Source organism: Bos javanicus, chromosome 10 (assembly GCF_032452875.1).
Source record: "Bos javanicus breed banteng chromosome 10, ARS-OSU_banteng_1.0, whole genome shotgun sequence".
Lineage (NCBI taxonomy): Eukaryota > Metazoa > Chordata > Mammalia > Artiodactyla > Bovidae > Bos > Bos javanicus.
Genome location: NC_083877.1, coordinates 83,517,828 through 83,543,132, shown reverse-complemented (window position 1 = coordinate 83,543,132; position 25,305 = coordinate 83,517,828). Strand labels below are relative to the sequence as shown.

Genomic DNA, 25,305 nt, shown 5'->3' with positions numbered 1-25,305 from the left:
ACTCTTCGTGACCCCTTGGACTCTACAGTCCATGGAATTCTCCAGGCCAGAATACTGGAGTGGGTACCCTTTCCCTTCTCCAGGGGATCTTCCCGACCCAGGGAATGAACTCAGGTCTCCTGCACTGCGGGCGGACTCTTTAACGTCTGAGCCACCAGGGAAGCCCATGGTGGCGTGAGAGTAAAGGGAAAACACAGGAAAAGGAAGACTGTATTTTTTCCCTACACAGCATCCCAAGAATGAAGTATATACATAGTACATAGTATATGTACATATACATATACATATAAGAGGTACATAGTATATGAGGGGGAAGAAGGAGAGATGCTGTCAGGCTCCAAGGAAAATGGGCAGTGAGGGCTGGCTTGCAGCTGTGGGAAGTGATTACTCAAGGGGAGCAAGGGAATGGAATACAAAGCATTCTGGGAGAGTGACCATCATTCTGACTTTAGAAATACAACGCAAATGTGCTGCTGCATTCCCTAGGAGATCAGGGCCTCTTGCGGGAAGGAAAGCCGGAGACAGAATGTGAGAAGGGTGAACAGGAGAGTGAGTTTGCATCCTCTTTGGTATGTGTACTTTCAAAATGATGATGCACAAAGGGGGACCGGGCAGGAAGAGGATCTGAATGGGAAGGGAATGAAAAGCAGAGCAGCACAGCAGACACAGAAGAAAAAAGGTTGCTTCTTATTAATTCATTCATCTCTCTTTCTTCACGTGGGAGAAAATGGGGAGGAAAGACAATATAAAGAAAGAATTCCTTAATTATGGGCCATCCAGAGAAAAGATATGCAACAGAGAAACTCAGGTTGAGGGAAGGGCCATGGAGGTGAATGTGGCCCCTTAGACAGAAGAGCATACGCCAGGCCAGCTATCACGGCCTTTCTAGGTCTTGGTCTGGATACAGGCACCCTGTCTACAGTGTTACCTCTGGTGTTTTCTTTCCTATCACCTAACATGAGCTGGGAACGAGAAGCAAGGACTCTGCGGCACCTGGAATCACATAAAAGCACTGTTGTAATGACCTCTTCGGTCCCCAGTTTTTCCTCCCTGAAACTGTCATTAGACAGTAAGTTCACAGACTTCTATCACCTCAGCAGGTTCTTAATAGACCCTTAGGATCTGCAGTCCCTTGCTCATTATCTCATTTCATGAATTACACTTCATGATCATAGAGGGGTCAGGAAGCAGAGGAGGAGCCTGCTATAATTTCAGGGGGCAGCAGTGATCTCGGACATGGGCAGGCAAGGTGATGGTAAAAAATCAACTCAGCAGTTGGCTGTGATGCACACATGGCTCCCAAGGATCAGGTAAGGATAAGCTAAGTGCAGGAGCAGATAAAAAATCACACAACGCTATTTCTCCATGTGGGACAGCTTTGCATGATCTGGGCAGTGACTGGCCAGAGCTCAGTGCCACTAAAGGTGGAGAAACATAGCAAAATATAGAGACTTTCCAACAATTTGGAACTGAAATGTATAGATTTTTGCATTCTCAAAGTTGGTTTGCTTACTGCTATAAAGCTGGGCTGAATAAAAAGTGGATCCCCTTGAGCACTCTTGCAAAGAAGAGCAAGACCTCATCTATTTGGCAATTTCGCCTCTTGAGGAAACACAGATAAATGACCAAAAGGGCCTCAGAGCAGCGTCTACAATGAAATAACATATGCCCCAAGGCTCAATGCCTGTTATTAAGAAGAGCACACCTCATGAAGACTCTTTTCTTCTTGCTCTTGGATGGAGACTGAAGAACTTGATTATTTGATTTTCTGGTGCGGTAGATCTGTTTTAAAAATGGAGTGTATTTCCCCAGTCCTTGAATCTGATCTGGGCCTGTGACTTGCTTTTGTTAATAAAAGGCAGCAGAAGTGTCAGAATGCCAGTTTCAAGCCTCAAGGAACTCTGCACGTTTCTGCTCTCTTGCTTGCAATCCTTCTGTCCCCAGGTGAACAAGGTCAAACCGGCCTGCTGGAGGATGGGAGACCATGCAAAGCTCTACCCAATGGTCCCAGCCGAGGTCATCCTAAACCAGCTGAACCAAACACGTGAGAGATCCCAGGCAAGATCAGTAGAGCAGCCAACCGAATCCACAGAGGCGCACAGACATGAGGGTGGTCCAGCAGACATAGACATATGTACACAGACACGTGAGCACACAGACTGGCAGGGAGTCATGCGAGCAATAGCAAATGCCACTTGTTTGAAGACACTATGCTTTCAGGTGGTCTGTTACTCAGCAATAGCTAACTGATACACCTGGCCTGCTACATATTGGAAATGGGAATCGTTTAGAGAGGAAGAAGGGCCACTGGAGACAAGCCATGCTGACAGAAATAAGAAAACAAGGCAGCAACTAAAAAGCAAAAACAGAGACTCAAAGAACATACTGGTCTGGGGCCCTGATGGCTCAGACAGTAAAGAATCTGCCTGCAATGCAGGAGACCCACGTTGGATCCCCAGGTCAGGAAGATCCCCTGGAGAAGGGAATGGCAAGCCACTCCAGTATTCTTGCCTGGAGAATTCCATGGACAGACGAGCCTGGCGGGCTACAGTTCGTGGGGTCACAGAGTCAGACATGACTGAACGACCCGCACTTTTGCTTTACTAGGGGAAAGGGAAACCTTTTGGTAAGACCTTGATCACTGACAGAATTTTAAAGCACAATATATGAACAATGACCCTGAGTTATCCAGAAAACTTAACTGAAAGGCAGTATTCTTTCTTTAAGAAGGCAAGGGCATTTTAAAGCAATATTCTCATTCAAAATATTTAAAATGAAAAGCTCAAGGTGTTAAGCATTATTTGTCTGGAAAATTCATTGTGTGTGCAGGGACCATATTTTCTAAAGCCAAAACTGGGTGACATTTCAGATGGGCTTTGGTACCGCTTCCAGGAAATGCCGTTTGGTGGCCACGATGTAGGCATTTTAGGACATTTGACCACTCACGGGGACAATGAGACAGAAGAGGTGAAATCAAGATGACCCAGGAAATCTGCACAGAAGAGCCAACCTCCTTCCTCAAAGGTTCCAGGTTCATGGTACCAGAGGAGGCAGCCCAGGGAGACCCACAGACTGGAGGCTGCAGGGCCAGCCTTCGGCAGCCTGCAGGACTCAATGTGCTGGAGAGTGGAAATGAAAGAGGTGGGAAGAACTGCCATCTGCAGGGCCAGCCTCTTTCCTTGGCCTGTCCTCTGTCCCTCTGGACACCACACAGCAGGTTCATGCCATTTTATGTACTTGAATTCTGCTCCTTTCCAAAGCATCACACTGGAAAATAATAATTGTTCATATTCGCTGCAAGTGTTGCAAGTGCCAAGGACTAGATCAAGCTCTCGCAGAGGATTAACTCATGAACCCTGTTAGTTACGCACCACTGCTGTCTCCCCTTTCAAGAGGTGAACCGAGGCACAGAGAGGCGAAGCAACCTGCCCAAGATCACACAGTTGGACAATGGCAGAGGCGGAATCCAAACCTAGATGGCTGGCTCCACATCCATCCCCTGCACTGTGGTTCTGCTCATTTACTTTGCAAAGGTTCCTTTTTCTCTTCCCAGCTGCGTCGGCTGCATCCTTTGACTCAATCTTGACTTCTGCCTTTTTCAGAACTGGACTTTTATGATCACCAGCCCTCCTGCCCTCTCCCCAGTTTCAGTTCTCAGAGAACTAAGGGGAAAACCACACGTGCCTGTTCTTGGCGGGCTGCGGTCCTTTGCCCTGTGGCTTCTGGCTAATGACCACGATCGCCTGGAGTGGGTCCAGGGAAGCCAGGTCTGCCCACCTGTGATAGCTCAGCTGCTACCTCTGGCGAGCAGCGCAGTTGCACCCAAGGCCAGCTGCCAGCACCACCTCCCTATTCTCACCCCCCACCGAGCCACTGACAGACCAAGGCTCCAGGCTGCTTTATCTCCTGCTAACACCCGTCTCCTCTCCCTCCTCCTCTCTATCTGGGGGTTTCCTGTGGCTCTAATGAAAAACCCTTGTGTCACATTGAAAAGTTGCCAGTTACTGCTGCTGGGAATAAAATGCAGTCTCTGTGGGGCGGAGACTCGTGAAAGCTTCAGGCTGGGGAGTGAGGAGGGCAGGGTCGGAATGAATAATCTCTTCGGGTGTGAGCAGGCTCTCAAGCATAATTAGATGGTACCAGGTGAGGCCTGTAAACAAACAATGCACCGCTCAGGCTCCCCGCCCCCGCCAGGGCTGTCTCCTTTCCTGCCATGCACACCCACCCAGCTGGCCACCCTTGTGCTGACGGGGTTGGGATCTTTCCCTCCACCCCAAAGATGAGACCAGGCTGGGTGTCCCTTCTGATGTGAGCTCTCAGGTCTCTGTGCGTGGTGGGTAGTAGCTTCCCCAAATCCTCAGAGACCTGGTCAGTCCACCATGGGGTATTCAAAACACAGTTTCCCTGGTCTACTCTGAATCACTGAGTCTAATTCCTAGCACGATGGCTTAAGACTCTCCAGTCTTAACCCCATCCCCGACCTGGATGATCAGGCACAAAACCACTGACTCTAGCAAGCAGACCAAGGGAAAGACACACCCACATACATGCTCTCCTAGGTCTGCAAACTTCAGAGTGTCCTTCCACGGCTAGCTCTGATCCTAGGACAGCCAGGACAGACATTACTGTCCCCCATTCACGGACAAAGAAGCTTGCAGTTCCTCATAGGCTACGACACCAGGGGAGCCCAGGTCCTCCCAGCTGTTTCACTCACAAGCACTCTGCTGGGACGAAGACAACCACAGTGAGGTTTGAAAAGCAACCTCAGAGCCTGGTACTCCGAAAGCCCCACATTATGATAGTGGGGTGAGGAGGCTCCCCAGCCTGCCAGGCTAAAACTGTGACCCCTAGAACACTTGTCTAATGTGAGGTGAGCTCCAGCCATGGCAACCTTCTCAAGCATGTGCATTAGGGGAAAATAGGAATATCAGGAATTCTCAGTGGGGTCGATTTTGCCCCCTCCTGGGACATTTGATGGTGTGTGAGAACATTTTTGTTGTCATAAACTGTGAGGTGGGGTTTTGGCATCTAGCGGGTGGATGTCAAGGGCTTCCTAGGTGGTGCAGAGGTAAAGAATCTGCCTGCCAGTGCAGGAGACGTGGGTTCGATCCCTGGCTCCGGAAGATGCCCTGGAGAAGGAAATGGCAACCCACTCCAGTATTCTTGCCTGGGAAATCCATGGACAGAGAAGCCTGGCAGGTGACAGTCCATGGGGTTGCAAAGAGTAGGAAATGACTGAGTCACAGCACACATACGTGGGTAGAGGTCAAGGATGCTGCAAAACGTCATGTACAGGACAGCCTCCTGCCACCAACAAGTATTTGGTCCAGAATGTCAATTGTGACACTACTGAGAAGTCCTGGGATAGATACGAGATGCCATCAAAGAGATAAGCCCATATCCAAGGATGTCCTTGGCCACTTAAGGGCTAAGTGTGAATCTCAGTTTGGCATTTGTGTATGGAGTTTTCTTTGGCTTGATTTTTTTGCTGTTATTTATCTAGAAAGGAGATGTGGATGAACCCAGGGGCCAGCAGAGAAAAGGCTTACAGGTTGAACACACAGCCAGTCCTCTGTGTCAGGTGGGCTTAAAGGACCCACTTTACTGTGATGACCAATAAATACTAAGACCCAGCTCAAGCCCTTGAGTCTTCAGATACTGGTCGCCACTTTAACAGTAGCATATGGATGAATAAACCTCTGGTTTGGGGTTACCTGCTCAGATTTATTCCATATAGACTCTCCAGGTGGTCTCCCCTCTTTAAAAAAGTTCAAAAACAGACTGTTTCGTTGACAAAATCAAGTCTCCCATGAGTTAATAGAGTGGAACTGAGTGGTGCAGACTGTAGCACTGAGGCTCCTGCGGAAGCCAGGCTGCAGGTGCCAAATATTTTCTTTCCAGCTGATTCGATGCAGTTGGGCGGTTGATGGTGTGTGGAAGCGGAACACCTCCTGACGGTCCAGTCCCCCCTGTATGCACAGCCAGGACCTCAAAGGGCACACATAATTCTTTCCCCCTATAAAGTGAATCTGGGCGTTTTACAGCTGAAAAGGGAGCGATTCCATTTGAATTAATCAAGAGGCTGAAGGTAAATGTGCATTATGTAGCTTTTAAGGTTCTTCCTTGATTGACAAGGTCTCTCAGCCACCCTCCTGAAACTCTCAGCCACCCTCCTGAAAAGCTTTAGCAACAGAACATTTTTAGCATCACTCAAGGGAGATCTGCTATCTTAGCTATACTCAAACAGGCCTGTGGTGTTTCCACCCATCAGTGTAAGAAATGACTGTGGTCTGCCTCCTGATACACACTCGTCAGCCATAACCCTGGCACATTTCTCCTTTGTTGAATTAGAAAAAAATAATAACAGTAAGGGGAAACATACCTTTCAGCCACTTTGGACATTTTTAAACAATGTCTGTCAATCTGTGCATTCAAAAATGTTATCTGGGGAAAGACAGAACAGAAGCGTTAAGACTAAACTGGAATATTTTCACCCTTTCACCCCAGGAACCCAAATCCTGTATTTCTACCAACAGCCAAACACATCCTCTGGACAGACTTCTCCAGGCCTCTAAGTTTCACTCCAGCAACTACTTTCCTCTTTTGGAAATTCTTACCACACTCAAGAAATACATTTTACTGTTTAGCTTACACCACATATTCTCCTGTTCTGTGTTATGGCTTAAGGCTTGATTCCCGGAAGTGATTGCTAACTTAAAGACAGTCTATATTCTACAAAGCTTAGAAGCAGCATGGAGGTAACCCACCACCCTGACTATTTGGTTTGACTCTTGTCCAGTGATCTCCTACCCAACTTTCACACCTACATCACACCTGTGTGCTTGGTGTACCTACCTGGAATCATTGAGTAGCTATTTTCCATAATCTATTTCCCTTCCCCCACACAATAATAAACTTGTCAAGATCAGGCACCTCACAGTTTATGCCTTTGGGAGCCCCCTAGAAGCCAGTAAAGCATAATGTAAAAAGTAGCCCCTCAAGTCACCAGTGAACACCTGGAAAGGAGTAATGTAATTAGTCAGCTACTGTCTGTTGACTTGGGTTGACCAGTTAACTCCTCATCATGGAGGCTGATAACATGGAACCAAATAATGGTGCAATAGCATTGGGAGTAGGGCTTGCTCTATTTGTCAGCTTTCCTTCTGAAATAGAGCAGTGAAGTTGGTGGTCCTGAGCTGGTTTACTCTGAAAGTGCATTACAATTTTAAGGACCCTGTGACATGAGTGCTCCCTGCCCACCCCACCCTACCCCACCACCCCCCAGCTCCTACAACATCTTGTAGAAAACCCTACTACAGCAGTCAGCCCATGGTGTTATGGTAACTCATTATGTCCTTTTCTACTGACTCTTGAGCCTCCATGAATTATTCACACACAGTGCTCGAAGGTTCAAGTCACCCACAGCTGCTTCTACTGTGCTTTCCGGGAACTTAAAGCTCCCTGTGAACATTCAAAAGGTTTTCAAACTGGCCATGTTTCCCTTTGTGAGTGCAGCAACCAATTCACTCACTTGTTTCCGGATGTCTTCTTTTGTAGTTTTCCTGATTGGCTGACTGGGGATGTGCACCGGGCTTTGCGACTGGGATTCTTCAGTCACACCGTACACAGACTAGAGAAGAAACGAGACCATTGAATCAAGCACCCTCAAGAGCTGAAGGATGCCCAAAGGGTCAGCTACTTTGAGCACTCATCTGATGCTTCTGTGCTCCTCTGTGACATCCTGACAATAAGTCATCGGCCTCTGCTTGAATTTCTCCAATGATGGGAACTCTGGCTCTTGAGACAACTGGTCCCATCTTTGGGTTATCACTGCTAGAAAATCCTTCCTTTCATTGATGGTCTCCTTGCATAACAGTGCTTCTCCAAATATGGTCCATAGACTATCTGCAAAAAATTATCTTGGGTACTTGGTAAAGATGCACATTGCCAAACTCTAGCCCAGACTCACTGAACCAGAATCTTTGTGGGTGAAGCTGGGGAGCCTGCACTTTTATCAAATGCTCAAGGTGATTCTGAGACACAAGAAGGTTCAAGAACAGCTAAACATTATGCACAAAGAGACCCCCTCTAGACTTTCTATCGGTTATGCCTCTCTGGTACAAACTTGAGATGGGAGGGTTTCATATTTGTTCCTTTTCTTCTGACCAGTTTTCTGGACTCAGTTTTCCCACATAATCACAGGTATGGCTACTTTTAATCTGTTCCTTTTGTTAGAAACACATTAAAGACACTCTTTGTTCTGGGACAGAAAAATAACCCTGAAGGGTACAGTTTATAGTTGAAATCTATAATATCATGGAAGGCTCAGATAATGTGCACATGGGCTCCATGAAATTCTGGAATATTAGAATTAGGGGGTCTTTAAAGATGAAATGAGGACATTTTAAGACTAACGTAAAAATATGAAGATGTTGAATCTGTCATCTGTTTATTCTGGCCTTCCATTACCCTGGTATTGTGAAATGACAGCAACACACTCGCATACTTTCCTGACTGCAATGATAATAACAAAGATTCTTTTATGTAAGATTTTAAAAAAGAATAATACAGTGGGTACCAATAACTCAATGAGAACAAAATATATAAGTAAAATGAAGGAGTTGATACATACATCATGACACATATATAGATGAGACAGAATCACTGCCTTTTCCAGTACAGTGAAACACAAATGGCCACAGGATCATTCATGGCTGGATGAGTTGGTGGTTTGACTTGGGGGAGATCTAACTATACTAAGACTTTCACTTGTGTCAAAGTATCAAGCCAGGCCCTGTGGGATCTCATTACTTATAGTTCCTTATGGGTCCTTTCCTCTCCACTGCCTCCCCAGAGTCAAGAGCTACTTTGGACCTCTGTACCCTTGAGACTGCTATGGAAATCCTTGGGAAGCCCCTGGTCTGGTGCCCCCTCCTGGTGTTCCTGAACCATCCTGAACTTCCCACCATCGCCTGGTGGCTTGCTTCATGCCTACCAGGCTGTGGGCTAGGGACTTCCCTGATAGCTCAGTTGGTAAAGAATCTGCCTGCAATGCAAGAGACCCCAGTTCAATTTCTGGGTCAGGAAGATCTGCTGGGGAAGGGACAGGCTACCCACTCCAGTATTCTTGGGCTTCCCTTGTGGCTCAGCTGGTAAAGATCCACCTGCAATGCAGGAGACCTGGGTTTGATCCCTGGGTTGGGAAGATCCCCTGGAGAAGGGAAAGGTTACCCATTCCAGTATTCTGGCCTGGAGAATTCCATGGACTGTATAGTCCATGGGGTCCCAAAGAGTCAGACATGACTAAGCGACTTTCACTTTCACTTGTAGGACTTGCCACTGTATTTCTGCAGCCAAGCCCACACCTGCCACTCCATAAACACTTGTAGAATGAATGAAATGGTTTCCAAGGATGAAACAGGGAGAATTACAAATAGCAAATTGTTATTTGAACAGTATTCAAAATGGAAGGGCAATTCCCATCAAGAATTTTAATTCAGCTAAACTAGCGAACCTTTTTAACCTTTTGTGGGTTCTTCAAACGTCGACATTTTCTGATATCCATTTCTGTTGTGTTCACACAGCCTGGCTGAGAAAAAAAATCATATAAATTACTAAGTGACAATCATACCTTCCAAGTTGGCTCTCAAGTGACACCCTCAGAACCAGTCTTTGTCTTTCCTGTTACACATAATACATGATTACCTCCATTTTGCCATTGACAATTTGTTTTTACAAAGGTGTTTCCATCTGTAATATGTGTTCCTCCACAGAGTTCTCACATGAAATAAAATAACATAGCTCATATTATCTAAGGATGATATGTAGACGGTACAGTGTACAGTTTATACGAGTAAACTCATTATTCAAAGCAGTGGATGGCTTCAATTAGAGCCGTTGTTATTTCACACACCTAGCCACCTAAGGGCTTCCCAGGTGGCACTAGTGGTAAAGAATCCACCTGCCAATTCAGGAAATGCAAGAGACGCCGGTTTGATCCCTGGATTGTGAAGATCCCCTGGAGTAGAAATGACAACCCATCCCAGTATTCTGGCCTGGAAAATTCCATGGGCAGAGGAACCTGGCAGGCTATGGTTTTGCTTCTAATCAGACTTGAGGAAGGCTGACATAATTTATTCATCTTAGTTTCATTTCATGAGGAAAATGCAAAATTTGTTTTAATAACATGAAATTGGAAATGCATCAGATCTCATTATTCATGGATTTTGTATTTGTGAATCTGCCTATTTGCTGAAATCTACTTATAATTCCCACACTGATGCTCGTGGTGACTTCATGGTCACTGGTGCATATGCACAGAGCAGCAAAAATGTTGAGCTGCCTGACCTGCATGTTCCCTGGGAGGCGCCTTCTTGTTTCCTCTCCTGCCGTAAACAAGTGTCCCTTTCATGGTCTACTTAGCACTGTGTTTTACACATTTTTGTGTTTTTTGTTGGTGATTTGGCTGTTTAACATGGCCCCGAAGCCCAGTGCTGATGTGCTGTCTCATGTTCCTAAGGGCACGAAGGCTTCGGGTTTGCTTTATGGAGAAAAGAGGTGTGTAAGATATGTGCCATCCAGGCGTGCGCTGTGAGTTCAAAGTCAGTGATCAACAATATACATTAAATAAGGTGGCTTTAAGCTGAAACACACTTTAAACTAGGTTCTGTATTGATTGGTTGATGAAAATGTGACTGGAGGCTTGCAAGAAACTAACCCTGTATTTCTCCCAGGATAATGACTCAGAATCCATTAATTCAGTGCTTTCAATGACCAGTGACTGTGAGTAACATCAATCGGTTGCATTTGAAATGCATTTGAAAGAGAATACTCTAGAAGTTGGAATTGAATAACATTAGAAATGGAAAAGCTTATTTTAGGACTGTAAACTTTGGGGCCCAAAGTTCCCTGGGTGGAATTCCCACAGCTCCACCATTTGCAATTCCATATTTCGTGAATGAATCATTTTTAAAAGGTGGAACTGATATACATACCAGAAGATCTACTGAGATGATCCAAGTGAATGGCAAAAGCAATTTCACAAAGCTTAGCAATTTTCTTAAGAGTGAGATGCCTCGTGGCTAAAGACAGTCTTTTCTTTTAAGTGAAGGAAGAGAGAAAATTGAAAAATAGAGAACCAAGCAGAGCTTTCTCACCACTGGCCTGTGGACATCCCAAAAGGCTCGTTCTTGACTATCCAAAATTTTCCTTTCTGTTTTATCCTTTTTCCGATCAATCCTGGAAGAGTGAAAAAAGGGAAATCAGAGGCTTTTTATTCTGTTTTTCCTTCCTGATGCACGTGCCAGCTCTAGGTCCCATTTTTAGGAGCTTAGTGTACATAGGGCTCTTGGCACCTGTGTGGCTCCTGCTCTCTGCAGAGCTGTATGATATGGGTGCATAGTTCCCTCAAGGAACCCTCAAGAAGCCCACACATGGTAAGAGAGCGTGTTTTCAGCTAGAGTGCAAATTACTGATTATGTATAATGAATAGGGTGAGCCTATCCAGTGTTCAGGAATGCAGCTGTCCTTTTGAATTATTAAGATTTGGATTATTAAAAACTGCATTAGTTGTTGTCATCCTCCCCCGTCCCCCACCTTATCAAAGGACACTGCATATTCAAGTTATGAGAAGGAATATAACCATAGGCTTATAATCTTTCATCCTCAAATCCGAAAGTTTGCTTTAGCTTCAGAATCAGTAGAAATGTCTTCAAAATGCTGCAGTTATGTGTTTTAAAATAGTACTTCTCTGGTGGCTCAGATAGTAAAGAATCTGCCTGCAATGCAGGAGACCTGGTTTTAATCCCTGGGTCGGGAAGATCCCCTGGAGAAGGAAATGGCAACCCACCCCAGTACTCTTGCCTGGAAAATTCTGTGGACAGAGGAGCCTGGCGCGGGCTACAGTCCATGCGGTCGCAAAGAGTCAGACATGACTGAGTGACGAACACACTTTTCACATGTTTTAAAAGTTACTTAAACCATCTGGTTCTCTAAAAGCAAAGTAATAGCCCTGGTATATGACAAGATCCAGAAGGCAAATATCACTGGCCTCAGCTGAGGGAGGCACAAATTGCAAGACAGACAGATTTTTCATGTTGTGATCAGGAGCATAGGTAAGAGCCTTAAAAAGCAGCCTGCATTACTCCATGTTATCTAAGTAGAAAGTAACTTCAATTAATTGCTGTGTAACTCCTGGTTCTTGGCTCTCTTGGGAGTACTTTAGTTTACTAGACTAAAATAAAGTCATAATAACCCTGTGATTTTTGTGAGAATTGCTGTGTACTTAAACGGCCCAGAATTATAATGTAATCACAGAGTTAATCAAAACAGGGAATCGAGAAATACCATATATATACAAAGGGGTATTTCCCCCTCCTTTTATAACGTGCGATGATGCTGTGTGGTCCTGAAAGTGTAAATCAGACCTTCTCTTCCCAGTGGTTCCTGAGTGCACTGGCTCAATTCTTCCTCCTTCTCACCCCTCCCCAACCCACCTGCCTTCTCCTTCCTCAGGGGCTGTCAGGAGCACTGAGGTCAGGGTGCGTGCACGTGGAATCATGGGTAGGGGGCAGAGGTTGCAGGGGGAGGGGAGGAGGGATACAGTTCATGGGACCCAAGGACCTCACGTCGTTTCCAGCTGCAAGCAGACTGCTCATCAGCCTGAGCACAGCCCTGGGGGTGGGCTGCAACACTGGCCAGAGTGTGGGGAGGGGCCCTGTGAAGACCCACGGGGGCTCCTCCCGTGCAAGTGGTGCCCAGAGAAAAGATACTCACCTCCTCCCAGTTCAGCATCCTTTCCCCACCCCCTCCTCTGTCCCATTTCTTCTATCATCACTTGCAGCTAAATCAGAGCCTGCTGCCGAAAAGGACAAGAGACAACCCCACCTGAGCAAGCCTGTTTCCCAGAATCAAAAGGATCTGGTTGATGACCATGTTTCTGGGCTGGGGGACATTCACTGCCCACTTCTGTTTCCTTACAGAGAAAGGCATTTCCACTACACTCCCTGGGAGGGAAGAATGTGGAAAAAACACTCTGACTTTCTCCTCCTCTCATCTCTTCTTGATTTAACTTATTGGCACATTTGAAAAAAGAAATAGAGAAAGCTGAGGTTGGTCCATCTGGGCCCAGTCTGGGTCAGTCTGTTCTCAGGACAGCTGTTCTCTGCAGGCAGTAAACTTACAGGCTTGACTCTGCCCTCGGATCGGGGGGTGTTACTACAGATACCCAGGTCTGCCCTGGATGGGACACTGTAATTCTAGGGCAATGATTTGTGGTCATAGATCCAAAATCATGTCCCATCACTAGTTTTATGAGTAGCAGTCTGACATCTTGGACTCCAAATGTCTGACTTCTGTGCCTTGTTTTCGATTGGTTCTGAACCCTTCCCCTTAGGAGAGATGGAGGAGGTGCCGCTTGTTGGCTTTCCTAAAACTCCAGAATGTTTTCCTAGAAAGATGAAATTTCCAGACCAACAAATAAAGTGGGTCTAGTGTTTTTCAGCTTCCAAGCACAGAAGATTTGGAAATCTCCTTGGGAATTAGGTACAGCTTCTTAGAACCAGAGTTATACATTTGGGAGGGACCCCATTACCTGCTGGAACACACACTTTGGAGATTATTTCAGGGTGTCGTGGGTGATAGAAATGCAACTTATCCATCCTGACCTTGATTTCTGCCCAGTTGTTGTCATGAGAGAGACAGTGACCAACCACAGCTGGATGGAAGGAAACCTCACTCTCATACCACCTCTAAATTCCAGAGAGTCTTTTTCTCTTTGCAAGGGGTCCTGTGAAGTTCACCTACTTGACTTGTGCTTCTGCTTGCATAAAGATGAATTCCCACTTCCTTGCAAAGGCCCTCTGAAGTCTTGCTAAGTTTTCCTAAAGAGAAATGAAAATCAACAAGAAGGCATTAATCATCGTGAGTTTGCACATCGATACTTATTACAAGGCAGCCATCTATTTTGGTTACTTGCAACAAAACAGCAGGGCCCTACTTTAAATCCACTGGACATGAACCCAGTTTGACATTGCACCAGACCCTGTTGTACAGAGAACTATTAATATTCATTTACACGTCCATTAAGGCTGAAATCTGTGTGGTTCCCCGATTCTTCTTTTCTTGTGTGTTTTACAGGAACATGACTCACACAGCATTTATAAAGGCCACTGAAGACAGGGAGACTGGATGTGATTGTTCAAACACGCTGGGTTTAGGGAAGGAACGAGAGGGGTCTTTGCAACTGACTGCAAGACCAAGAATGGAATTCTCAAGATTTGTCTTCTAGCAATCAGGGGGCTAGAAGGTGGCAGAAAAGGAGAACCCAGAGGGCCTTGCATTAATCACTTTGAAAGTCCAGATTCAAAACTGGGAAAGAAGGGAGTGCCCAGGTGTGTGATGTTCATGAAAGGAAAACGCAAAAACCATAGGAAAGAAAAGGCATTCTGGGTCACCTTTAGAGGGAGAGGGAAGAAGCCTTTTGGCAAAGTCTGTTGCTCAACCTAGTGGCACAATAGGACAGTGAGGCGGGGTGTCTGACAGGTCCCTTAATGACTCGCCTAATTCTGATGGAATGCAAGGCAAGAGCCCACATTATGCTGTGTGTTTTCATAGAGCTCATGCCAAAACTAATTGATTACCCTCATTAGTGGATTATTAATATAAAAGGAGCTTTGGTTGAAGACCAATGCATGTAAACTCAGTTATTACCAAGGCTTGCTGTGTAAACATTTCAAAAAACCAACCATTTGATTCTCCCTGATAGCTCAGTTGGTAAAAAATCTGCCTGCAATGCAGGAGACCCTGGTTCATTCCCTGGGTTAGGAAGATCCCCTGGAGAAGGGATAGGCTACCCACTCCAGTATTCTTAGGCTTCCCTTGTGGCTCAGGTGGTAAAGAATCTGCCTGCAATGCAGGAGACCTGGGTTCAAGACCTGGGTTCGATCCCTGGGTTGGGAAGATCCCCTGGAGAAGGGATAGGCTACCCACTCCAGTTCTGTGGCCTGGAGAATTCCATGGACTGACTGTATAGCCATGGGGTCATAAAGAGTTGGATGCGACTGAGCAACTTTCACTTTTTTTTCCACTTTTGTTTTTTTCACTGTTCACAAGAAGCAAAGCTGGTAAAGCCTGAATGTCAGTCAACTGGGAAGCAGTTACCTAAATCATGATACAGTCATACCATGGAATACTAGACAGCTATTAAAAATGAGACTGTAGATTATTATTGCTGCTATAGGAAAAGTCTTAACATCCTTACAGTATATGACTGGAGAAAGAAGCAGCTTACACAATAAATGTTTACAGTGTGATCTAAGTTTATTATAAAAAAATGTATGTATAGAAAAAAGGACTGCAGGATTCTTTCTCTGCTTTCTTTGTTGTTTGAATTTTTGTTTTTACAAAGATACTACGCCATCAGGAAAAAATAATGAAATTATATAATATACATAAAAATAATATAATTACTGAATTGTGAAAACAAAATTTTTTTTAGTTTCTAACCACTTTTAGACAGAACTTCAATGTGAAAGAACATCTTAATGCCATATTCTTTACCAATACCAAAGCAGAATGTTGTAGGGCAAGAGAATAGAAAACAGAGTAAAGTATGTTAGGAGTTGGTGCTGTCGTGTTTCTGTTCAGGAGCTTTTTTAAAAACACGGGAACTACTGGGAGGGGAGACACAGGATGGAGGGGCCACGTGCTTCTGCACTCTGGGTTGTTCCTGTAGGTCATGTTCGGGAAGGGATGTAGTTATGTCCAAGTTAAAGCACTTGGTGCTTGACACCCAAAGAGCCAGGCAGTGGTCTTCTGGGAGAGGGGTGGTTGCTGGCACATGAGGGCAGATAGGGGGGTGGGACTGGGTGCCTAGGATGCTCAGAGCCATAAAACTACCAGGCTGGGGATGCTTGGGGAGATCATAAAGTCCCAACCCACTTATGTTTCTTGGCTCCCATGGATAAGCCAACTTTAGCCAGGGCCCAAGGCTTCCGGTGAACTTCTGCTCTGCATCCTGCACTACTGTCTCCCTGCCAGCCCACAGGTCCTGTGATGCCAGTGGGACCACAGAGTGGAGCGAGGTGCCCTCATGCACCCATAGAACCCATGTGCTCTGAGGGCAGGCACGTGCCCCGTGGGCTGCAGAGAAGGGAGTGGTGGCTCAGTGGGTGGGTGGACTTGGGTGCTGGTACCCATGAGTGACAAGGTCTGGTGAGCAGGGCCTCACTCTTGCTTCAGAAGACTGAGGCCATGAGAGTGGGAGGGACATGGGGAGACGGGTGAATCTGAAGGAGCTGTTCATGCTGGAGTATCCAGGGGTGAGGAGTCTTCACTGCCCCTGATGTTCCCCGTCTCCTGGCTGTCAGCCCTTCAGTCATTTCATGGCTCCACAATGCCTCCCCTGGAGGGCCTGTGAAAAGCCAGCCAATATTCTAGGTTTTCTGTGACCTGTACAAACAGTGGTTTGGGGGAAAAGATCTTGCAATCCCAGATTTTAAATACTTAAAACATTATCTGTGACTCTTCCAAGTTCGCTGTGCTTTGGCTCTATTAAATGGGGATGGATATGAGCGTGGTGGGGTCTCCAGTTTCTGCAAGCAATCATGCCTTGTGAAAGAAGGAGGAGGAAAGTTGGGAGTGTATATCTCCATCTGACATCCGTCTTGTCTTCTGGATTGGATTTGGTCCTAAGATTTTGCATCTACTGCCAAGTACTGGTGAATTGGGTCTGAAGATGCAATTTTTAAAAATTATCATATATTAAGCTAAAAAAAAAGATCATATAGTAAATTTGTTTTTCTTCTTTTGGTATATAGTAATATAAATTTTAACACATGTATATGCATGGTTAACCACCACCACAATCAGGATACAGAATGGTTCCATCATTGCCCCCCACCCCACAAATTCCTTCATGCCATCTCTTTATATCTGCATGTATCCTGGCAGCCACTGATCTGTTTTCCCTCATGACAGCTTTTTCACATAACTGGAACATCACAGTTTGCAATCTTTTGAGACTGACTTCTTTCACTCAACATAATGTCTTTGATACTCATCCAAGTGGTTGGATTAATAATTCATTCCTTTTCAGGGTAGAATAGTATTCTGTTCCAAGGCTGTAGAGTAGTTCATTTAACCATTCATCTGTAAAAGTGCATTTGGATTGTTTTCATCTTTGAGGTATCACACATAAAGCTACCATGGACATTAGTGTACAGGTTTTTGTGTGGCTGTAAGTTCTGATTTCTCTGGGGGTATGTATGTAGTTATGTTAAAGTGGGATTACTTGGTTGTATATGGTACGTGTGTGTTGAACTTGATGAGAAACTGCCAAACCATTTTTCAGAGTGGCCACACCCTTTTGCATTCCCACCAGCAATATAGGAGAATTCCAGTTGCCCACCACATCCTTACCAGCACCTGAACTATCAGTACTTTTAATTTTAGCCATTCTGATGTGTAGTGGCATCTCATCATGGATTTAGTATGTACTTCTCTAATGGCTGTTGAGCATCTTTCCATATGCTTCTTTGTCATACTTAAGCCCTCTTTGGTGAAGTGTTTGTTCTAGTCCTTTGCCAATTTTTAGGCTGAGTTGTTTTTTTATTGCTGAGATTTGAGAGTCCTTTATATAAAGATATGATTATATTGTGATGGTAAGAAGAGCTGAGAACAAAAAAAGGGAAATAGAAGAGACTTCCTTTCCACTGTCTGAAGGAGTTGGGGGAAGAAAAAGGGAAAAATGCAAGCTGAGTCAGAGCTGAAGGTAGTTTATACTCTCCTCCTACACCATACCTGGAAAATAATCATACTTACTGCTTCATAATCTGCCAGTTCCAGCCTTGCTTTATTCTGCATTGTCCTCTTACAGAGGTAGATGGCTGAAGGAAGAGAAATTACAACACATGTAAGACTAGCAGTATGGTGGAATCATAATCCACCCACTCATTTGTTCATCCACTCATCCAGCCAGCCAGCCCTCACTATATGCCCAGCACTGTGTGGTGAAGAATATGTTTTTCTGTGGATGCATGCCATCTGACCTCTAGGAATATTTCTATAGGTCAGGATAGGATGAGGACCCCCACATCCGATCCTGACAACCTCCCTTCATCCTCCTCACTCTGCTTCATCCCAAACATCCTCCATCAGTGCGACTTTTCATAAATATGACCATGTTACCTTACTGCCTAAATTTCCTGCATTGACACCTTAGCGACCTCGAAGAAAGGTCAGGCTTCTAAAGGCAGCATTTTGTTTGTTTGTTCAAGATCTAGCCTCTGCTTGTCTTATCAACCTCTTCCCTCCCTCATTCAGGCATGTTGCTCTTGTTGCTCCGTCATGTCTGACTCTTTGTGACTGCATGGACTGCAGCACACTGGGCTTCCCTGTCCTTCATTATCTCCTGGATTTTGCTCAAACTCATGTCCAATGCGTCAGTGATGTCATCCAACCATCTCATCCTCTGTTGCCCTCTTCGCCTCCTGCATTCAATCTTTCCCAGCATCAGGGTCTTTTCCAATGAGTCAGCTTTTTGCATTAGGTGACTAAAGTATTAGCACTTCAGCTGCAGCATCAGTCCTTCCAATGGGTATTCAGGCATGTGAGGCTACCAAACCCTTTCGGTTCCACTTCTCTGTGTATGTGTCCACTGCCTGGAGACCTTTTCCTCTGCCGTCTTATTTCCCTCCATCTGGAAACCATCTACCACTTTGAAGATCCAGCCTGGTGTTCCTGATCGCATCTATCCATCCTCAACCATTGGACCTAATTCAATTGTGCAGTACTTGTGAGTTTACCAGCTGTCCCTGCTCCAGGCTGAAGGCTTTCCTAGGGCAGAGGCTGTGTCCTACTCAGCATGGACCCCTGCACCAAGCTCCAGGGCCTGCCAGGTCGAGTGAGTGGACAGTGGGAAGGGAAGGCAATTTAGGTGTCTCTTCCCAAGCTCAGGAAGGGCTATTGGCCTACAATTGTCAGGATATTCTTCCTCCAACATGGCCTTCATCACTTCCTCTCCTGCCTCCGCTTCTTCAGTATCTCCTTCCCTCTCCAGTGCCAAGCAGAATGACCCAGGGGAGACAATAGACAAATGGTATGAATGAGTAATAGGATGACTAGGAGAGAAGGTCAGAGAGGACCAGGACTGATCTGCTGTTTGACAACCTAATTATATCAGGAACTCTAGTCAACTCCTTGCTGGGTTAACCAACCTGCTCACGTGGTCTGAAAATTTTCCTGATGCAGACTACAATATGCTGGAGCCTTCTGGCAGAAGTCTCCTCTGTATGCCCACATTTCTCACATCATTCGAGTTTGCGAGTGAGGGTCAGTTGTGTTTGTTCTCGAATCTGCTTATGTCAGGCATACCTGTTATTCTAATAACGTACATTCACTAAATGTTACACACACTGATGAAATTAATGTGAAAAGAGAGAGTACAGTTGTTTCTATGAAGACCTAGCTGAATGGCTTGGAACAACTTGATAAAGGAGAGTCAGCTAAGACAATTGCTGATAACTTTGGTATGGGTAAGATAATTGAAAAAAAAAAACATGAAAAAAAGAATAAAAATATGAGAGAGGTCAACATACAGTTGCTTTAAAAGTATTTTTTAAATTCTTGATGTACTTTAAGGAGGTCAAAACTGGGTGGTTTATTTCAAGTGTGGTTTATTTAAGAAAGAAACTCAAATTATGGGGACCGAAAATCAAAGAGAATCTTTGGTCCTACCTCAAAAGGCTCTTGAATGAATATTCCTTGGTATATTCTCCATTCATTTGAAGTGGTTAAGGTGTGCATGTATCACTTTTTCATGATTCTCTCCTAACCAACTTTTCCAGTGAAACAGCCACAGCTCTGCTCTGTGTCAGATAAGGGGTGTCTGCTGTGTTAAAAGGTACCTCCTTTGGTCCCTTGGGTCACCAACTGGGCGGCCTGTGGAACTGGAGGCAACTTGTAGCAGGAAGTTGTCACCCGCCCCTGGTCTCAGTGGTCCTTAAGCAGTATAACTGGAGCTGCTTTGGCAGCACTGCCTTGGACGGGGTTATTTTTTAATTGATTTTTGCCTGCGTTGGTCTTTGTTGCAGCACGTGGGCTTTCTCCAGCTGAGGCGAGTGGGGGCGACTCTAGTTGTAGTGTGCGGGCCTCCCGCTGCAGAGGCTTCTCTTGTTGCGGAGCACGGGCTCTACAGCACGTGGGCTCAGTAGTTGTGGTGCGTGGGCTTTGGTGCCCAAGGCATGTGGGATCTTCCCAGACCAGGGATCAAACCTGTGTCCCCTGTATTGGCAGGCGGATTCTTATCCACTGTACCACCAGGGAGGTCCCTCACAGTATTTCGTATTGGCAAAATTAGAGACTCTGGAAAGTCTAACCCAGATTTGGTCTTTATTTAAGTGGGATCATCCCAAGAAATTTCCAGCCCATCTGGGTCAAAAGGGATCAGCTAAGTTGAGAAGTAAAGTACCATGCGCAGAAGGCAAAGGTACCTCTCCTGATGAGCATGAGTTATATGGTGGCACGCTGGTGGGCCCCTTCCTGTGCAGTGAATGTCATGCATTGGGCAGTCTGTCCACCCCACTGGGGAGGCAGCAAGCAGCAGTTGAGGGGCCCTCCCTGGGGCTTGTGTGCTTCCTCAGTGGCTCAGCAGTGTTCCCTCTGATACCCAACCCATCAAGTGACCACTGGCAACAAAAGCCAAGTCCTCTTACAGGGCATCCGGGGACTTGCTTTAAGCTCAGATGCTGGCTTTTTTTTTATGGATATGTGATTTCTCATTGGAAAAATACTTGTCTATTTTGCCCTCATGCCAGCATATCACTTGGATACCCACTGCCATCTCAAGCTCACCGGCATCCCACCAGGACAAAAACAGAATGCAATAAAAAATTTTTACAGCCAATAGATTCATGTACTACATGTGCAATTAAACACTGAAAAAACATTGAACCTATCATATTTCAATGTCCTTAAAAATTGACTCCCTTTCCAAACTTTCTGTCTCTACTCAGTTCAGTTTAGTCGCTCAGTCATGTCTGACTCTTGGCAACCCCATGGACTGCAGCACGCCAGGCTTCCCTGTCCATCACCAACTCCCGAAGCTTGCTCAAACTCATGTCCATTGAGTCCATCATGCCATCCAACCATCTCATTCTCTGTCATCCCCTTCTCCCGCCTTCAATCTTTCCCAGCATCAGGGTCTTTTTCAATGAGTCAGTTCTTTGCATCAGATAGACAGACTAGTGGAGTTTCAGCTTCAGCATCAGTCCTGCCAACAAATATTCAGGACTGATTTCCTTTAGGATTGACTGGTTTGATCTCCTTGCAGTCCAAGGGACTCTCAAGAGTCTTTTCCAACACCACAGTTCAAAAGCATCAATTCTTCAGCTTCATCAATTCTTCAGCTTTCTAGCTTTGACTAGACGGACCTTTGTTAGCAAAGTAATATCTCTGCTTTATAATATAATGTCTAGGTTGGTCTCTACTAGTCTCTCTACTAGTGACATCATAATATATCTCAGTCTCCTAAACTAAGGTACATACAAATCATTTATTTCTCTATTTCCCCCATACCTTCTAATTACTTTTTAGAACAATGGAATTTTAGCATTGGAAGTAACCTTGGTGACCGTCAAGTATGGACCCCTCACTAATAGATGGAAAAATAAAGGCTCAGAGAGCTGAAGTGCTTTACTCATGGACTAGTTAGTTGTAGAGGTGGAATTAGAATTGAGGTCTAGTTTTCCACTATGACATTCACTGCTCCATGTACTCATTCACTGACTCATTCATTCTCCCATTTAAAAATCTGAGTGCCTCAATGTATGTATGTGGAATCTAGAAAAATGGTATGGATGAACCTATTTTCAGGGTGGGTAAAGAGACAAAAATGCATAGAATGGGCAAGAAGAAAAATAGGGAGGAAAGGGAGGATGGGATGAATTGAGAGAGTAGCATTGACATGTATAAGTGACAGCTACTGGGAGGCTGTTATATAGCACTGGGAGCTGAACCTGGCGCTCTGCGATGACCTAGAGGGGTAGGATGCTGGTGGGGTGGGAGGGAGGCCCAAGAGGGAAAGGATACATGTATACATACAGCTGAGTCACTTCACTGTACAGCAGAAACTAATGCAATATTGTCAAGCAATTAAACTCCAATTAAAGTAAATTTGAGTGCCGCTTCTCTGGTAGCTAAGACAGTAAAGAATCCGCCTGCAATGCAGGAAACACAGGTTTGATCCCTGGGTTGGAAAGATCCCCTGGAGAAGCAAATGGCAACCCACTCCAGGATTCTTGCCTGGAGAATTCCATGGATCGAGCCTGGCAGGCTACGGTCCATAGGGTCACAAAGAGTCAGACACGACTGAGCGACTAACACTTTCACATATGTGCCAAGCAATATTTTAGGTCCTAGGGAAATCACCACACTAGCAGCTACCACATATATGGAGCTTGTTGAATGTTAGGCAGTAGTCTAGGGACTTTCCAAATGTCCACTTACTTAATCCTCGTAATAACCTTTGAGGCGAGTTCTGTTATTAGCCTCCTTTCATAGGTGAGGGAATTTTTCAGGTTATTCCCCATTTTCAGAGACCCACAGTGGCTCTGGGAAGCTGCTGAACCTATTCTAAATGTCTCTCCTCGACTACGAGGACCTTTTCATACACTTGTCCATCCCAAAGTGTTCCACCTTTGTTATCATGCTTCAGCAACATAAAATCTTTGAGTAGTTGGATCAAATTCCTCAGCATCCTCTTCTTGCTTGCACATCATGGTCTCTCTCTCAGCCTGGGATGCTTGGAGGGCAAGCCTGTTACTCACTCAAATCTGTGACAGAGCAATTGACACAAAGTAGATGTTGAAAGAAGGGAAGTTTCTGGTTCTTCCTCAATCCAAGCCACACCTATTCTGAATTCTTAGCTCAAGTGGCACATACTTTCTGGCAAGAGGGCTGCCACAGAACAAATAAGATCAAACACCATCCTGGGAGTACTAATACCAACCCCACTATGGTTTTTATTGGCTCCTTATTACGTGCCATACACCAAAATTTGCACATATTTCTAATTAATGAAACAATTTAATCCTAACGAACAACACGAGAAGTACTATTACTATTCTGCTTTTAAAATGAGATTTCAGAGGCACAGAGAGGTTAAGTAGCTTGCCAAGATCACACAGCTAGTGGAACCAGTCGACAATGGGCCCTTTGTGCTGACTTCTCTCTTGTTAAATACTGATTTTCTGATTAACCAGGAAAAGGCAATGAGTATTTTGTATCCTGAACTTTAACTTCTCCATTTGACTTCCCAAAATGGAGGTACAGGAATTCAAAATAATTTTGCTTCAGTGAGAGCCTGATATAAATTGTTATTTTTATCCCTGTTCTTACTACCCAGCTAAAATTACAAAAATCTGTAGAGAAAGGGAAATGGTGTCCTGCTGTATGCAGGGTAAGATGGCTGATGGTTGCGGGTTTATATTCAGGCAAATATTTGAATTTTACTCGGGCCCAGGTTTTCTGGTCCCACCATCCTCCCAACCCTCTCCATTGCCTGGAAAAATATTGGTTTTCACATTGACAAGGGTACACGGCTGCTGCATGGAACCAAGCTACAATTATTCAAATTCCGAGTTGGGTTTTGTGAGCAGTATTTCAGCCCCAGAAGCACTTGTTTTATGAGCAGCCAAATGCTGCTCCCGTTTCAAGCCGGAAACCTGGCTGGACCCACTTATCACATCATTTAGGGCGCAGCACAGTTCCAGAGGGACCCGTGGTGATGCCTGCAGATAGCTGATGAGACAGTCACAGGGCCCTGCCCCCTACATCAGGGCCATGTTCCAGACTTGGAAACAGAACCACTGTAGCCTCGTAGGGCAGAGGCTTGCCAGGATTCTATCCACAGAACTATTTCCAGTTTCTGGTTTCCCCTCCCTCAGAAGTGTGATCCAGAGCGTGTAGCTTATCACAAGGTCTCAGGACAGGGTCCCTGGAGTACCACCCAGCTGCAGCTGGCTCTACCTTCCTGTGAAAACCATCCCACAAAGAATCCAAGAAGTTACAGTTCTCATTGCGTGCCCCAGTCCCAAGGAGAGCAGCTGTGGACTGCCCCAGCAGCTGAGTCAGTGACGAGGGTGCTGTGTGGAGGGGCAGACCACGAAAGGAGCATCTGAGTTCATATTCTGCTGCCTCTACTGAGTGTCTGTTAATCACCTTTGATAAAGAACCAGTTGTTGTTGTTGTTCAGTCGTTTAGTCGTGTTCAACTCTTTGCAACCCAGTGGACTGCAGCATGCCGGGCTTCCCTATTCTTCCCTATCTCTTGGAGTTTGGTCAAACTCATGTCCATTGAGTTGATGATGTCATCCAACCATCTCATCTTCTGTCTCCTCCTTCTCCTCTTGCCGTCAATCTTTGCCAGCATCAGGGTCTTTTCCAATAAATCTGCTCTTCACATCAGGGGGAAAAGTATGGAGCTCCAGCTTCAGCATCAGTCCTTCCTAATAAACATTCAGGGTTGACTTCCTTTGGGATTGACTTCTTTGATCTCTGCAGTCCAAGGGACTCTCCGGAGTCTTCTCCAACACCTCAATTCGAAAGCATCAATTCTTTGGCACTCAGCTTTCTTTATAGTCCAACTCTCACATCCATACATGACTACTGGAAAAACCATAGCTTTGACTAGACATACCTTTGTCAGCAAAGTGATGTCTCTGCTCTTTAATATACTGTCTAGGTTTGTCATAGCTTTCCTTCCAAGGAGCAAGCACCTTCTAATTTCGTGGCTGCAGTCACCATCTTCAGTGACTTTGGAGTCCAAGAAAATAAAGTCTGTCACTGTTTCCATTGTTTCCCCATCTATTTGCCAGGAAGTGATGGGACTGAATGCCATAATATTCTTTTTGTGAATGTTGAGTTTTAAGCCAGCTTTTTTCGCTTTCCTCTTTCACACTCATCAAGAGGCCCTTTAGTTTCTCTTAGCTTTCTGCCATTAGGGTGGTGTCATCTGCATATCCAAGGTTATTAATATTTTTCCCAGCAATCTTGATTCCAGCTTGTGCTTCATCCAGCCTGGCATTTCTCATGGTGGTGGGTTAGTCACTAAGTCAGTTCCGACTCTTGTGACCCCATGGACTGTATGTAGCCTACCAGGCTCCTCTGTCCATGGGATTTTCCAGGCAAGAATAGTGGAGTGGGTTACCATTTCCTTCTCCAGGGGATCTTCCTGACCCAGGGATTGAACCCCATCTCCTGCACCACAGGCAGTTTCTTTACCGACTGAGCTACCAGGGAAGCCCTGTAT

At 45.3% G+C, this 25,305-nt stretch overlaps 1 protein-coding gene across 19 annotated transcripts in view; it reads right to left on the bottom strand.

Moving 5' to 3' along the window:
* RGS6 (regulator of G protein signaling 6) overlaps positions 1 to 25,305 on the bottom strand; it is a 625,171-nt gene that overhangs the window by 81,897 nt on the left and 517,969 nt on the right. For all 19 annotated transcript variants that reach the window (XM_061429323.1, XM_061429321.1, XM_061429324.1 and 16 more), the window contains 6 exons: positions 17,821 to 17,885; positions 13,804 to 13,880; positions 11,157 to 11,238; positions 9,515 to 9,589; positions 7,532 to 7,630; positions 6,383 to 6,444 (listed from right to left, as the gene is read on the bottom strand). In XM_061429323.1, the coding sequence (XP_061285307.1) occupies positions 6,383 to 6,444; positions 7,532 to 7,630; positions 9,515 to 9,589; positions 11,157 to 11,238; positions 13,804 to 13,880; positions 17,821 to 17,885 (460 nt within the window). The remainder of the gene's footprint in view (positions 1 to 6,382; positions 6,445 to 7,531; positions 7,631 to 9,514; positions 9,590 to 11,156; positions 11,239 to 13,803; positions 13,881 to 17,820; positions 17,886 to 25,305) is intronic.